General features: G+C 48.3%; 1 protein-coding gene across 9 annotated transcripts in view; it reads left to right on the top strand.

The window, feature by feature from the left end:
- ABCC5 (ATP binding cassette subfamily C member 5) overlaps positions 1-14,095 on the top strand; it is an 89,288-nt gene extending 75,193 nt beyond the window's left edge. For all 9 annotated transcript variants that reach the window (XM_021069932.1, XM_021069939.1, XM_021069935.1 and 6 more), the window contains 5 exons: positions 324-483; positions 7,805-7,883; positions 9,553-9,666; positions 10,849-11,013; positions 12,626-14,095. In XM_021069932.1, coding sequence (XP_020925591.1) covers positions 324-483; positions 7,805-7,883; positions 9,553-9,666; positions 10,849-11,013; positions 12,626-12,727 — 620 coding nt within the window. In that variant the 3' untranslated portion in view covers positions 12,728-14,095. The remainder of the gene's footprint in view (positions 1-323; positions 484-7,804; positions 7,884-9,552; positions 9,667-10,848; positions 11,014-12,625) is intronic.

Here is a 14,533-nt window from a genome sequence, read left to right as displayed (position 1 = left end):
GAGAAGCATTAAACTGTGGAACCTGTTCCTAAGGTGAAAAGGAGGCAGTTTTCCGTTTCACTCCTGGGAGGCTGTCATGTCCCTCCTACTCCTCGGGCTGGAGCTATGTGATGTAAATGTGTATGCTTGGCAGCTCAGGAAGGTCCATGGCTTTTCTTTTTGTGTGTCTGGCTATCATTTTAGACATTATCTGAGTTAATCCATCAAAATAATGATTGAACAGAAATGGAAAAATAGGTGATTTTGCCCTGAGAATAAACCAGTTTTGTCTTCACAGAGGTTGCTAATTGAACAGTTTGTCTGCCTGTCTTCTGACTCATCAGGAAAGTCCTCTCTGGGGATGGCCCTCTTCCGCCTGGTGGAGTTATCTGGAGGCTGCATCAAGATCGACGGCGTGAGAATCAGTGACATTGGCCTGGCTGACCTCCGGAGCAAACTCTCCATCATTCCCCAAGAGCCAGTGCTGTTCAGTGGCACCGTCAGGTGAGGACCTTGGCACCCACGTGCTTCGGGCTGCATTTGCAGGCCAGGCGGGCCTCTTAGATCCTCCATCAGGGACTGAGCTCTGGAGGCTTCTGGTCTTGTGCTCTCCAGTGACACTGTGTGCTCCCTGTTGCAGAAGGGGCAGCTCCGCTGTGCGAGCCGCCTCACTGACTACACCGGGCCCAGAGGCCCTGCAGCGTGGTGGTAAGAAAATGGGCACTAAAACCTGTTGTTTTAGTTCCTACAGATTTTATACAAGCACAGGGGTTGGCAAATGGTGAGTATTTAGTCAATGATAGTGCTTTCATCAGCCTCAGCACCGTCATCCTCCATCTTTCTCACTCCTCGCTGTCATCTCTTCTGGGTGCACTCAGAGTCCCCTTCTGACGATGGTCTACAGGCATGATTACTGCTCACGTTTTTTCATTTCTCAGCATCTTCCCCCACCTTTGGTACTTACTCTGGAATAATGCTTCTCTCTGCAATCTGCCAGCTGGCTAAAGATAAAATTTCCCTTCTGGACCCATTAAGACAGTAACTGAGAAGGAAATGCATTTAATCCCATGATCTTTTCCTGTGCTTTGTCCTACCTTTAACCTTAAGCTTTTGCATCCTAAAAACAATCAGTGTCCATAATTAGTGCCCATTTATATTTGTGTTGCCCCTCTTTCTAAATAAAAACAGCTTTAACTATTTAGTTGACCTAGATAGGACTTTTTTTTTTAAATCACTCTAAAAGTAATGTTGCCATTTCCCCTTTAATTTTTAGCAATTTCAAAAAAAAAATTGGTACTACTTTAAATTTCAGGTAACCACAGTGTCCAGACTAGTCTTCAAAACTGCCCCCACCCCCTTCTTCAGAAATGGCATTTGAACTCACTTACTCAAGGAGGTTCGGTAGATAAGCTGAATTCTTACCTTCACTGATGTAGGGTCAGCACCCTTGGGGTTGTTTACTTTGGCATTTCTCTAAAATGCTAATGAATTAGGACAGCACATACTGGACCTGTTGTTGATAATAAGTCATCCCCTTTGGGTACTGAGATAACAAGGTCAAATAAGCAACCTCAGGAGAGAATTAGAATTTATTGAAGACTCAGGTCTAAAATTAGGAAATTGAGAGGCGTTGCCAAATCTCTTCCTTCCCATAAATCTCTCTATTTTTAGATGCCACAGGAACACCTTTGAGAATAAAAATGGCCTTGTAATTTTTGGCTCAGGACGAAAGAACCATATTGTTCTTAATTTTTAAAATCATCATTTGGAAGAGAACTGGGAAGTAAGGCATGTTAAGCTTCAGACTTCCCTTGAATATACCACCACCAAGAAGCCACAGTGTTCATTTCAAAACTTTACACCACTTCATTTGGGTCTGTGACTCGGGCTTCTGGAGTTAATGGTTAAGGATTGATCTGCTGGCTGCTGTTTGTGGAACATCGTGGAAGCACTGCCTTGGTGGGAGTTGGGGCCATTTATCATCAGCTCCAGAGACATGTTACCACTTGATGGACAGACTCAGTGGTCCATGTGCTGCTGCCCTGAGTTTTTGGTGCTTGAGCTCTGACTGCTATTTGGTTTGGTCAGCTGTGCAAACCTAGGAAATCCTAAATTTCATTTTCTGCCACCTGTATTTTTGACTTTTTAAGTCAGTAGTAGACCCCGAGGACAGATTAAACCCCAGACCTTCTCTCTTTGCTTCATCCTCTCAGGTTTCTCATAGACCCCAAAGCATATCCAGCTCTTGGTGTTCTTTTGCTTTTCTTAGAAAATTAGAGGGCCGGAGTTCCCATCGTGGCTCAGCGGAAATGAATCTGACTAGCATCCATGGGAACGCAGGTTCGATCCCTGGCCTCGCTCAGTGGGTTAAGGATCTGGCATTGCTGTGAGCTGTGGTGTAGGTTGCAGACATGGCTCGGTTCCCGTGTTGCTGTGGCTCTCATGTAGGCCAGCTGCTGCAGCTCCGATTCAGCCCCTAGCCTGGGAACCTCCATATGCTGTGGGTGTGGCCCTAAAAAGATTTTTAAAAAAGAAAAAAAATTGGAAGGCCAATAATGCATTTACCGAGGTGAGGGCAGGCTAGATCAGTGGCTTCCTCGGCTCCCCCTAGAGACTTCAGTGGAAACTGTTTCTCTGTTGCCCTGAACCAGCTTTGGGGCTGGGTGCGCCTTCTCCAAGGAGAAACCAACATGCAGTCAGAACATACTAGGAACTCTAAGAGAGAAATTGAGGTAAATCCCAAATCAAACAAAACTCAGAGAATTTCACAAGATAAAATCTCTGCATTGTTCTTCATACACATATAATCCAAATTATAGAGCAGATTGCTTGGGGACACTCCCCTCCCTAGATACCAGAATCTCAGTCCATTCTAGTAGCTGCATCCAGCTCTCCCTCACGCAGCTGTCTGGGTTTGAGGCATGGGGCCTGTGTTTCTCTGACCAGTCCCCTTCCTCTGGTCTCCGGAAGCCTGTCTCTTGCCTCTGCCCTAACCAGCCCCTCCTTGAGTGCTTTTCATCTTTGTGGACTGTCTGCAGCCTGGCGTTGCCAGTGGTTAATCGGCTGCTCAGTGAGACTAGTCCTCAGCTGTCACTCTAGTGTGTCTCTGAGTCTCAGTTTCCCTGGGGGGGAGGAGCACCTCTCACCACCTGGAGCAGCTCTGCCTGAAGTGTTGTTCTCATCTCTTCCTGGTCAGGTGCCCTCTCTCCTTTTCTATCTGCCCATTACATTTAAAAAACAAAAAACAGGGAGTTCCCGTCGTGGCACAGTGGTTAACGAATCCGACTAGGAACCATGAAGTTGCGGGTTCGATCCCTGCCCTTGCTCAGTGGGTTAAGGATCCGGCGTTGCCGTGAGCTGTGGTGTAGGTTGCAGACGCGGCTCGGATCCCGAGTTGCTGTGGCTCTGGTGTAGGCCGGCGGCTACAGCTCCGATTAGACCCCTAGCCTGGGAACCTCCATATGCCACGGAGCGGCCCAAAGAAATAGCAAAAAGACAGAAAAAAAAAAAAAAAACCCAAAAAACAAAAAACTTGTGAGGAACATCTCAAGCTCTCAACTCAAAATCACAGCAAAAACAACTGAGCCCACAGCTGACCTGTTCTGCTTTGGTTCACTGTGCTCTCAAACACCTTCAGGCAGAAGCACCTAACATGGCGTTCTCATCATGGCTCAGTGGTTAACGAATCTGACTAGGAACCAAGAGGTTGCAGGTTCGATCCTTGCCCTTGCTCAATGAGTTAAGGATCCGGCGTTGCCGAGAGCTGTGGTGTAGGTCGCAGGCGCTGCTCAGATCTGGCATTGCTGTGGCTGTGGTGTAGGCTGGCGGCTACAGCTCCGATTAGACCCCTAGCCTGGGAACCTCCATGTGCTGCAGGTGCGGCCCTCAAAAAGACAAAAAATAATAAAATAATAAAATAAAAAAACGCTTCCTAGACTAAGTCTAGAGGAACTATCTACACATTTATGACATGGAAAACCAACATCAGGGACCCCTCAGTCTCTTGTAAAGGACTCAACTCAGTAGAGGTGGGAGGAATCTGACCAAGTGGTAAAATCTAAACCTAGAATTACACAGTCCTTCCAGGAAGAGGCAGAGAAGGGAAAGATGTAAGTAGGAGGTGATGGGCTAAACCAGAAATCCAGAAAGTGGGGTATCGAGCCAGGTGGCAGTTTATCAAGTTATCTGTGCTGGGAATTCCAGCCTTAGGGAATATGGATTTTCCACAGGCAAATAGATCAAAGCAAAGGAGACAGGCAGTGTTCACAGAGACCCAGGAGGGCATATATTCATAGTCAGGGAGCTCAGGGATAGAACCAGAGCAAGGTGGGGGCCCAGACCTTGGGAGCCTTGGAGGCTGTCAAAGTGGGAAGTCAGGCACGTGGAAGATATTGGAACTGAATGGCCGTAGCTGGATGATAAGGGGGATTTGAGCTCAAGAGGAGGGTCCACTGACTCTAAGGGGGACCCATAGTTAGAGCAGGATGCATGGTCGGAGCAGCCTAGCACCAAACCACATGCGGACTGACTTCGGATCCTACCCGAGGTCAGTGGTGATTTCTTGTGGTGGGTAGAGGCTGTTCTCCAGCCTGCAGTCCTGTGGCTCAGCCGAATAGAGACCAAGGTAGAGGGTTGGAAGCAGGAGACCAGGCAAAGCAGGACAGGACCCCTGTTTGGAACCAATGATGATTTCCCATGGGGTGGGGCGCCCTTTCTTTCTGAGTTAGTTAAAGACTTCCAAAAGCCTCTTGTAAAGAGCTCCGAGGGAATTGTTTTAAGAAAAAGAGAGGGCCTGTTGTGGCTCAGTAGGTTAAGAACCTGACTAAGTATCCATGAGGACGAGGATTTGATCCCTGGCCTAGCTCAGTGGATTAAGGATCCAGAGTTGCTCTGGCTGTGGTGTGGGCCAGCAGGTGCAACTCTGATTCTACCACTAGCCCAGGAACTTCCATGTGCCGCAGGTGCTGCCCTAAGAAGAGAAATGAGAGGGGAGTTCCCTGGTGGTCTAGTGGTTAGGACTTGTCACTTTCACCACAGTGGCCCGGGTGCAATCCCTGGTCTGGGAACTGAGATTCCACATCAAGCCTCTGCACGCGGCAGCCAAAAAAAAAAAAGAGAGAGAGAGAGAGAGAAAGAATGAGAACCCTGAAAGTTATGGTTCAAAAGCGAGACTCCTGCTGTGACCCCCAAGTTGAGGAACTCTCTGTGAAGTATAAGGAGGTCCTTATTAGAACGCACAAAAGGAGTGAATATTTTATTGTGAAAACCTGCATTACCATCTGGATAAATGTCACTCGGAGGATTGTCTTGCTAATCTGGCCCCATGAGAATTCCCACCGGTCTGTATTAAACGGGGCAAAAGCATTAGATTAATGCTTTGATCCTTCAGACTTGGGATGTCCTACACAGGGGTGAGTCTGTCCCCAGTCTGTTGGTGTTTCAGTGTGGAAGGTTCCCCTAAAGGCAGCAGGAGGGTGAGCCACAAACACAGATCTCATCAGCCCTGAGGAATGTGCAGGCGGGCTCCGGAGTTTTAGAGGGACAGGGAAGATCAGGTGTTTTCAGAGTCTCTTGGTTTTGACTTTTTGGTTAGAAACAGCTGGGCTTCTCCTTGGATCTAGCCTGTGCTCTGCCACTGCAGCTTTAGATCATCATTTGTTACCTGCAAGGGCTCTTCCTGGATGGCGAGCTGCAGAGATCAGCCTTCCCCATCTAGACCTTTCACAGCTAGGACTTTGCATCAGAACTATTCTGGATCCTAGTATTTGTCCTAGTATTTAGGATCCTGGGGTCACTGTGTCCAAATGCACTGAATATATGAGTCAGCATCACCAAGCAGTGCAACCAGGCATCTAAGGTGACTGCATGTCCCCTGTCAGTTTAACAGCTACCAGCTACCGAGTGACTGCCGTGTTCCAGGCGCATCTCTACCTACCAAGTCGTGTGACTGCATCCCCATTTTACAAATGAGGAAACTGAGGCCTAACTTGCTCAAGGTCATGTGGATGGTAGGAGGCGGAGCAGGAATCTGAGCCCAGTCAGCCTGGGTCCGATGTGCACACACTCTCCCTCCACTGCCCTGCTCTCTGCCTCTGTGACACTTAGGTTGTGACATACTAATGTCTCTTACCAGGAACTCAAATAAGGATGGAAGGAGTAAGTTCTTTTATTCTTACAAAAATACTGGGCAGTGCGAATAGGCTACAATGGTGAATAAGATCCAGATAAGGATCCTAAATGAACAGAGTTATGAGTGCCATGATAAGGGTGAGACCCCAGATAAGGGTCTGGACCCTAATCCAGACTTGAAGGGCCAGGAGATACTTCTTGAAGACAGCATGTGAATTGGGAGCTGAAGGACAGGAAGGAACCATGGCCAAGGAGTAAGAACAGTGATGATAATAACAGAGCAGTGGTGAAAGTCCCATACACAGTGTCAGGCCTGCAGCAGGTGCTGCCATAAGTGTTTGCACACGTGAGATGTTGTTCCATGGGGACCTTTTGAGGAGGCGCCCTACAACCCCTGTCTTACACTTGAGGGAATGAAGCCTGAAGCCTAGAGTTGTTAGGCTAACTTAGGCAGGGTTGCCCAGTTGTCACTGATAGAACCTGTGTAGGCATCAGGCAGGCTGGCTGCGAAGTCCTTGCTTTTTATGGGTGCCTCTCAAGTAGAAGGGTGCAGAGAGGTTGCATGTTCCAAGTGCAGGGGGGTGCACCTGTGCGAAGGGGCGCAAGAGAGCAGGGCTGGTTAGAGAGCTTCCCCGGGAGTTCAGAGATGGCCCCAAGGACCCAAGCGAGTTGTGTGCCTGCCTGCGCTTCCTCCTCTCAGAATTCTGTGCTAATGACCTTGCATTGTTCTGCCCGTGATTAGTCACCCCAGATGTGGAGACAGGTGTGGATCAGACCTAAGGTTCTCCCGAAGATTTTTCTGTTTCCCATATGCCAAGGATAATTTATGAGCAAAGCCCAAATTATACCTCATATCTTTCAGCTTACGAAATGTGATATTTAGGTCAAGACAAGATACCCTGACATAATGCAGTGGCTCAATTTCCACTCAGTAGCTATATCACCACCACCTGTTCACCCTCATCCCCCATGACAAAGAGCTTTTTCTCCAGTCTTTAATACTTCCAGAAACGTCTGGTCCTATTCTTTTGGTATCAATCTCGATGTCCTTAACTTGGGTAGATACCATTGGTACAGCAAGCAAGAATAATCGCAACTGGTTTGGGAGGAGGGCCAGTCAAACCCTTCTTCTTTGTTCTTTGTGCTCTCCTTTCTCCTCTGCCTCTGCTGGATTGGCTCCTTTCCCAGTCAGCTAGCTGTCGAGTCCCCTGCTCGGTGACAGGGCTCTTACCCTGGTGCACCTAATAAGAAAGGGCGTTTTTCTAAGCGTAAATGTAAAGAGAGATGTATTTTAACATGTATGTGCATAGAAGAAAATTGAGAAGGGTATGTGCCAAAAGGCTCACAGGGTTTGCTTCTGAGGGTGTGATTAGAGGTGATTGAACATATATCGGTTTGGGGATTTTGTTTCGAAGCCTCTAGTTCCTAATTTTTCTGTAACTAACTTGTTATCGTTCACATAATAAAAATAGCAACGTTCTGTGAAGAAGAGAGGGAGGCACAGTTGGTTCTCGGGCACATTCCTGCCCCAGGCAGGCAGCAGCACGCCCTGCCGTCTCACCCTTCACCGGCGGCTGGTTGGAGAGTGAGCCACACGTGACTGGAAGGGATTGGAACCCCCATTTGAACCTTTACCACAGACAACCTTTGCAGTATGGTTGGATCCCTAAGAAATTTCTGTTATGTTTCTCACTAGATCAAATTTGGATCCCTTCAACCAGTACGCTGAAGACCAGATCTGGGATGCCCTAGAAAGGACACACATGAAAGAATGTGTAAGTAAAGAACTGAGCGGGGAGCTTTGCTGGATTTGCAAGGGTGGTCACTCCACAGCCCCCTCTGGCTGGCCCTGTCCAGCTCAGCCTTTCCCTCCACCTCCAGGATGTCTGTGGAGGAGCCCTTTAGAGCAGGGCTTCCCAGGCATGTCAGAAAGGGCACCAAAGTTGATCTCTCCCAGCTCTGACCCATGCCCAGGGTCCTATTTCCCTTTTTACTATCCGTTGATGAAGATGACATTAATGATGACCACTCAGAATTCGGTGATGCTTTTAAACCAAGTGTTGTTTTGTTAATCATAGTGGTACAACATGCTTTTGAAGGATCTGTATATGTGCAAAAGAAATGTGGTTTTTTTTGTCTTTTGTCTTTTCAGGCCCACACCTGTGGCATATGGAAGTTCCCAGGCTAGGGGTCGAATCAGAGCTACAGGTGCCAGCCTACACCACAGCTCATGGCAACGCCGGATCCTTATCCCACTGAGCAAGGCCAGGGATCAAACCCACAACCTCATGGTTCCTAGTCAGATTCGTTTCCACTGCGCCATGACAGGAACTCCCAGAAATGTCATTTATTGAGTCCATAGAAAGCATGGAGTGTGTGTGTGTGGATCCATCGACCTCTTCTTAGGGTAACCCAGCAGGCTTCCTCCAGGGGCCACAGTCTGCAGATACCCCTGGCCTGGAGTAGGGCCTCTTGTGCTCCTGGCTTCCTTCAAGCCCAGGATTTTTTGCCCTAATTCAGCTAGGTCAGCTCTGCCTTGATCACTTTTTATTGTGCTTCCTCAGACAATTTCATTCGAAGAATAGGTTCTGTAGCTTACAGAAAGAAAGCTGTAGGAGTTCCTGTTGTGGCGCAGCAGTTAACCAACCCGACTAGGATCCATGAGGTTGCGGGTTTGATCCCTGGCCTCACTCAGTGGGCCAAGGATCCAGCATTGCCATGAGCTGTGGTGTAGGTCGCAGATATGGCTTGGATCTGGCGTTGCTGAGGCTGTGGTATAGGCCAGCAGCTACAGCTCCGATTGGACCCCTAGCCTGGGAACCTCCATGTGCTGCGGGTGCAGCCCTAAAAAAGCAAAAATAAAGTAAAATAAAGAAAAAAAGAAAGCAAGCTGTAGGCCCATCTGGCTTACTTAGGCCTGTGGCTTTGGACTTCTGAGAGTAATTTGGGAAGTTCCCTGGTGATCTAGCAGTTAAGGATCTGGCATTGTTACTGCTGTGGTCTGGGTCACTACTATGGGACAGGTTAGATCCCGGGTCCAGGAACTTCTGTGTGCTGCAAGCATGGTCAAAAAAACAGAAAGAGTAGTATTCTTCATGCCATCTCTCATTGCATGGCCATATTTTCAGAACCAAAAATGACAGGATTTAGGGACATAAAAATATTAGAATGTCCAGGACATTTTGATGCTCTGAGACTAATAGAGTGATTTAGCTAAAATATGAAATGGCCCAGAAAATGTGGTCCCACCACACATGATCATCACCCTTGTACCTGCTTTCTAAGTGAGCCAGGTCCTTGGCTAATAATTCTTTCATCTCTTTCAGAATAACTTATTTTTGCCACTGGAGTTGGGATAAAATTTAGTTTCTTCTTTTCTCTTATTTTTTGCAGAATTTCCTTTTTTTTTCTAACCTTTCTAATCTCGACTTCCTTTCTCCGTAGATTGCTCAGCTACCTCTGAAACTTGAATCCGAAGTGATGGAGAATGGGGATAACTTCTCCGTGGGGGAGCGGCAGCTCTTGTGCATAGCTAGAGCCCTGCTCCGTCACTGTAAGGTAAGGCAGGTTGGTGGCTGGCAGGCAAGGGGGACATGGGGAGGCTGCGGAGAAGCACAGGAAGATGGAAGAACAGCCTTTCCCTGGGGCGTGAGGTCCAAAGGCATTCCTGGGTCCAATCCCAGTGGCACTTCTCAAGAGCTTGCCCAGGAGTTCCCATCATGGCTCAGCAGTTAACAAACCTGAGGACTCAGGTTCCATCCCTGGTCTTGCTTAGTGGGTTCAGGATCTGCTTTTGCCGTGAGCTGTGGTGTAGGTCACAGACACGGCTCGGATCTGGTGCTGCTGTGGCTGTGGTATAGGCCGGTGGCTGCAGCTCTGATTGGATCCCTAGCCTGGGAACCTCCATAGGCCTTGGGTCCGGCCCTAAAAAGACCAAAAAAAAAAAAAAAAAAAAAAGCTTGCCCAGAGGTGTTTCTAAATTAACACTGACATGATTTAGGTATATGGGTGTTTGTTTTTATGCTTAATTTCCCTGAGCTTTCCATTTCCAAGGGCAACTTTGGTTTCTGGCCAGTGAGTAGATGTAGTACTGGAAACCATGGACTTAAAAGATTTTAAAACTGTACAACATATCCAGGTCATCAAATCCAGTCCTCTCATTTTATAAACCAGAAAGGAGAGGTCCCGAAGGATTCCTGTACATGTTCAAAATCAGAGCAAGTAGGGGCGCATATTTTTTAGATCAATATTTCACATATATCCTTATCAAAGCACACGTGGGTTTGAAATTATATCAATTCTAAGCAAAACAGTATTTTTACTTTTTTTTTTTTTTTTTTTTTTTTTTTTTGCCTTTTCTAGGGCTGCACCTGTGACATATGGAGGTTCCCAGGCTAGGGGTCTAATCGGAGCTGCAGCCACCGGCCTACGCCAGAGCCACAGCAACACAAGATCCGAGCTGCGTCTGCGATCTACACCACAGCTCACGGCAACGCCGGATCCTTAACCCACTGAGCAAGGCCAGGGTTCGAACCTGCAACTTCATAGTTACTAGTTGGATTCGTTAACCCCTAAGCCACGACGGGAACTCCCAAAACAGTATTTTTACGTATGTGTGTAGCTAATTAGAACAAAACAGTATATGATGTAAAATTCAAATCCTAAAACTACATTTTAGTAAAACCTAGATTAACCAGAATGCCCAAGAAATTGGTTTCTTTCTCTTCTCTCCCCCCACAGATTCTGATCCTAGATGAAGCCACAGCTGCCATGGACACGGAGACAGACTTACTGATCCAAGAGACCATCCGAGAAGCGTTTGCCGACTGCACCATGCTGACGATTGCCCATCGCCTCCATACAGTCCTAGGCTCTGATAGGATTATGGTGCTGGCCCAGGGGCAGGTACTGAGTCCTCAGAGGACCTTGGCTTGACAGGTGGTCTTATCTGGGAGGAGAACTGGCCCCAGGCAGGATTAGCTGGTAGCTCTTGTCCTGTGGTTCTGAGCATTCAGATAAGCAGCATGGTGGCTCTAGTCTGGTTCCTTTGGGGCGGCACTCCCCTCCCCCATCAAGAGACAGGGTTCTCTGTTATTGGGTTCTCCTTTTGCTTTACCACCTGTTCTTTTGTTGCTTATAAACAGGAACACTTCGACTTAGCTCAGAGGGTACTTACACATTCATGCCCACGCACAGGAATTCCTCAGAGCTGTTGAGTCCAGCCACTACATGTTTGCTTTATGCAGTCATGTGATGGTGCCAGACGTCTTGCTGTTCCCAGCTTTCCCACTGTCTGGCGCCCCCAGCCTTCTTGGTTTCCTGCTATTTCCTTGCAGGTGCCGTTGGCTATAACCAGTCTTGCATCCACTAAGCTTTTTCACCGCTGTGTCTTTTCTCACACAGCTCCGTCTACCTAAAATGCCCTTTCCTCTTATTCCCTCTGCCATATCAATCTGCTTATAACCTGCCTCTCTCTCGAGAAAGCCGTGTCTCCCTTTCCCCTTAAGGGGACAGATGTCTGCTCCAGCACCTGCCGTCATACCCTCGCACTAGTTCTAAGGACCTGGGTCCTTCGGCCTGTCTCTATTTGACAGGACAGCCTTTCCTAGAAGCACCCAGGAGATGTCTCCTTCCCTCTCCTTGGCCAAAGTCGTGTCCTGTGCCTCCGTCCTGCAGCAAGGGAGGCTCGAGGGTGAATCTGTGGCCTCTCTCATGGGAGGCAGGTTCTGCCCACATAGCATTCAATTTCCTCCTGCAATATGATTTCCAGTGGCTGCCTGGAAGCCCATCACAGCAATGGATCATTGATTCCTTCTACTCACTTCCCCCCTCTTTTTTTTTTTCCTGCCAGCCAGGCACCCTGAGTGGTTCCTTTTCCATCTATGGGTTTAGATCAGCTTGCGCAAGATGACAGCTGCCTATGGAGTTCCCGTCATGGTTCAGTGGTTAATGAATCCGACTAGGAACCACGAGGTTGTGGGTTCAATCCCTGGCCTCGCTCAGTGGGTTAAGGATCCGGCGTTGCCGTGAGCTGTGGTATAGGTTGCAGACACGGCTTGGATCCTGCATTGCTGTGGCTGTGGTGTAGGCTGGTGGCTACAGCTCCAATTCGACCCCTAGCCTGGGAACCTCCATATGCCATGGGAGCAGCCCTAGAAAAGGCAAAAAGACCAAAAAAAAAAAAAAAAAAAAAGACAGCTGCCTAGTATGGCTTTGACTTGAGCTGCAATTTTTTTCCCCCTGTAGCTTATAGAACCTTATCAATTAATCCCTTCATACCCAAGACTGAAACAATTGAGATTTATGTGAAGGAAATCTGGAGGTCTTTCTCTTAACCAAACCCTGCTTAGTTGGCAGGGGGTGGGGCCGGGGGGAGGACCAAATTTCGGCATGACAGGACCAGTTGAATTGCCTCCCTGACTCCATCCTCAGGGGGCTTTGGGCCTCACCCCCCTCCCTGAGCAATGGACCCTCCAAATCACTGAGTCACAGCTGATGGCATCTCCTTCCTTTACAGGTGGTGGAGTTCGACACCCCATCAGTCCTTCTGTCCAATGACAGCTCCCGGTTCTATGCCATGTTTGCTGCTGCCGAGAACAAGATCGCTGTCAAGGGCTAACCCTCCCGCTGCCACCCAAGTCTGTTGTCTTTGGAGCATTGCCATTCCCTGCCTGGGGCGGGCCCCTCATCTGTCCTCCTGCCGAAACCTTGCCTTTCCCGATTTTCTCTTTCGCACAGCAGTTCAGGATTGGCTTGTGTGTTTCACTTTTAGGGAGAGTCCTATTTTGATTATTGTATTTATTCCATATTCATGTAAACAAAAATTTAGTTTTTGTTCTTAATTGCACTCTAAAAGGTTCAGGGAACCGTTATTATATATGTATCAGAGGCCTATAATGAAGCTTTATACGTGTAGCTATTCTATATATAATTCTGTACATAGCCTATATTTCCAGTGAAAATGTAAGCCGTTTATTTTATATTAAAATAAGCACTGTGCTCAGAACAGTGCAGATTCCTTTCTATCATTTTTGTACAGTCTGCTGCACTAGAGATCTGGTTTTGCTATTAGACTGTAGGAAGGGTAGCATATTGTTCTTCCCCAGCTGGTTGTTTCACGGTGCCGGGTTTTCTGGGTGTCCAAAAGGAAGACGAGTGGCAACAGCGGGGGGGTGGGGGGGACCCCCCAGCAGCCCCCCTGCTGCCTCCCAACAGCCATTCCAATGTGGAGTGGAGTGGAGGCCGTGCAGAGCGCCGTGAATTCTCAGGGCTCCTGCTTTCTGTCCTGTTGTCACTTCACTGTTTCTGTCGGGAGAGCCGTGGGACAAAGTCCCGGACCCCTCTCTTCCCTCCCTCCCTCGGGAATGAGAATCACAGAAGCATTCCTGGCGAGGGGGAAGGGTCCTTCCTGCCTTCCTCTTTTTTTTGCCCTTGTTTCTCAACAAGCATCAAGTCTGTTCACAGAGTGTCCCACTGCCTCAGGGTCCTAACGCGGGCCACTGCACAGAGGCCTCCGGCTCCTAGACCCGTCGGCTCCAAGCCCTGGAGCCAACCGCTGCTTTTCTCAGTGGTACGTCTTTGTTTGCCTGGTCCCACGCCCGCACAGTTCAGTGACAGGGTTCAGGATTTTGTGGGTCTGTTTTCCTTTCTCCCTGCAGTTGCCGCCCAGTCTCTTCCTCTCTCCAGAGTCTGCGACTTGAAGCAGCTCTTGCTAATCAGTGTCTGACACTGGTGTAGAAGTTTTTTGTACTGTAAAGAGACCTACCTCAGGTTGCTGATTGCCGTGTGGTTCGGTGTGTTCTCGCAAACCCCGTTTGTGCTGTGGGGCCAGTAGCTCAGGTGGGCGTGGTCGCTGCTGTCATCTGTCGAATGGTCAGCGTTGCATGTCGTGACCAACTAGACATTCTGTCGCCTTAGCATGTTTGCTGAACACTTGTGGAAGCAAAAATCTGAAAAAGTGAATAAAATTATTTTGGATTTTCTAAAACTCTTGGTGTATAAAATCATTCTCTGGGAGTTCCCATCATGGCGCAGCGGAAACGAATCCGACTAGGAACCATGAGGTTGCAGGTTCGATTCCTGGCCTCACTCAGTGGGTTAAGGATCTGGTGTTGCCGTGAGCTGTGGTGTAGGTCGCAGACTCGGCTTGGATCTGGTGTGTCTGTGGCTGTGGTGTAGGCCAGCAGCTGTAGCTCTGATTCGACCCCTAGCCTGGGAACCTCCATATGCCATGGGTGTGGCCCTAAAAAAAGCCAAAAAAAAAAAAAAAATTCCCTGGAAAGGGAGCAAGCTGTTCTTGAATGATTTGGGGGAGCCTTGGGTCTGAATATCCAAGTGACAGATGGGAAGGGACCGTAGTGGAGCTGGTTGGTTGCAAGGGGTGTGGATCCAGTGTGCCTGGAATCACCTGTAATGGGCCTAGTGC

This window comes from Sus scrofa, chromosome 13 (assembly GCF_000003025.6).
Source record: "Sus scrofa isolate TJ Tabasco breed Duroc chromosome 13, Sscrofa11.1, whole genome shotgun sequence".
Taxonomy (NCBI): domain Eukaryota; kingdom Metazoa; phylum Chordata; class Mammalia; order Artiodactyla; family Suidae; genus Sus; species Sus scrofa.
Note: the sequence above shows the minus strand (reverse complement) of the source record. Positions and strands in the feature narration are given on the sequence as shown.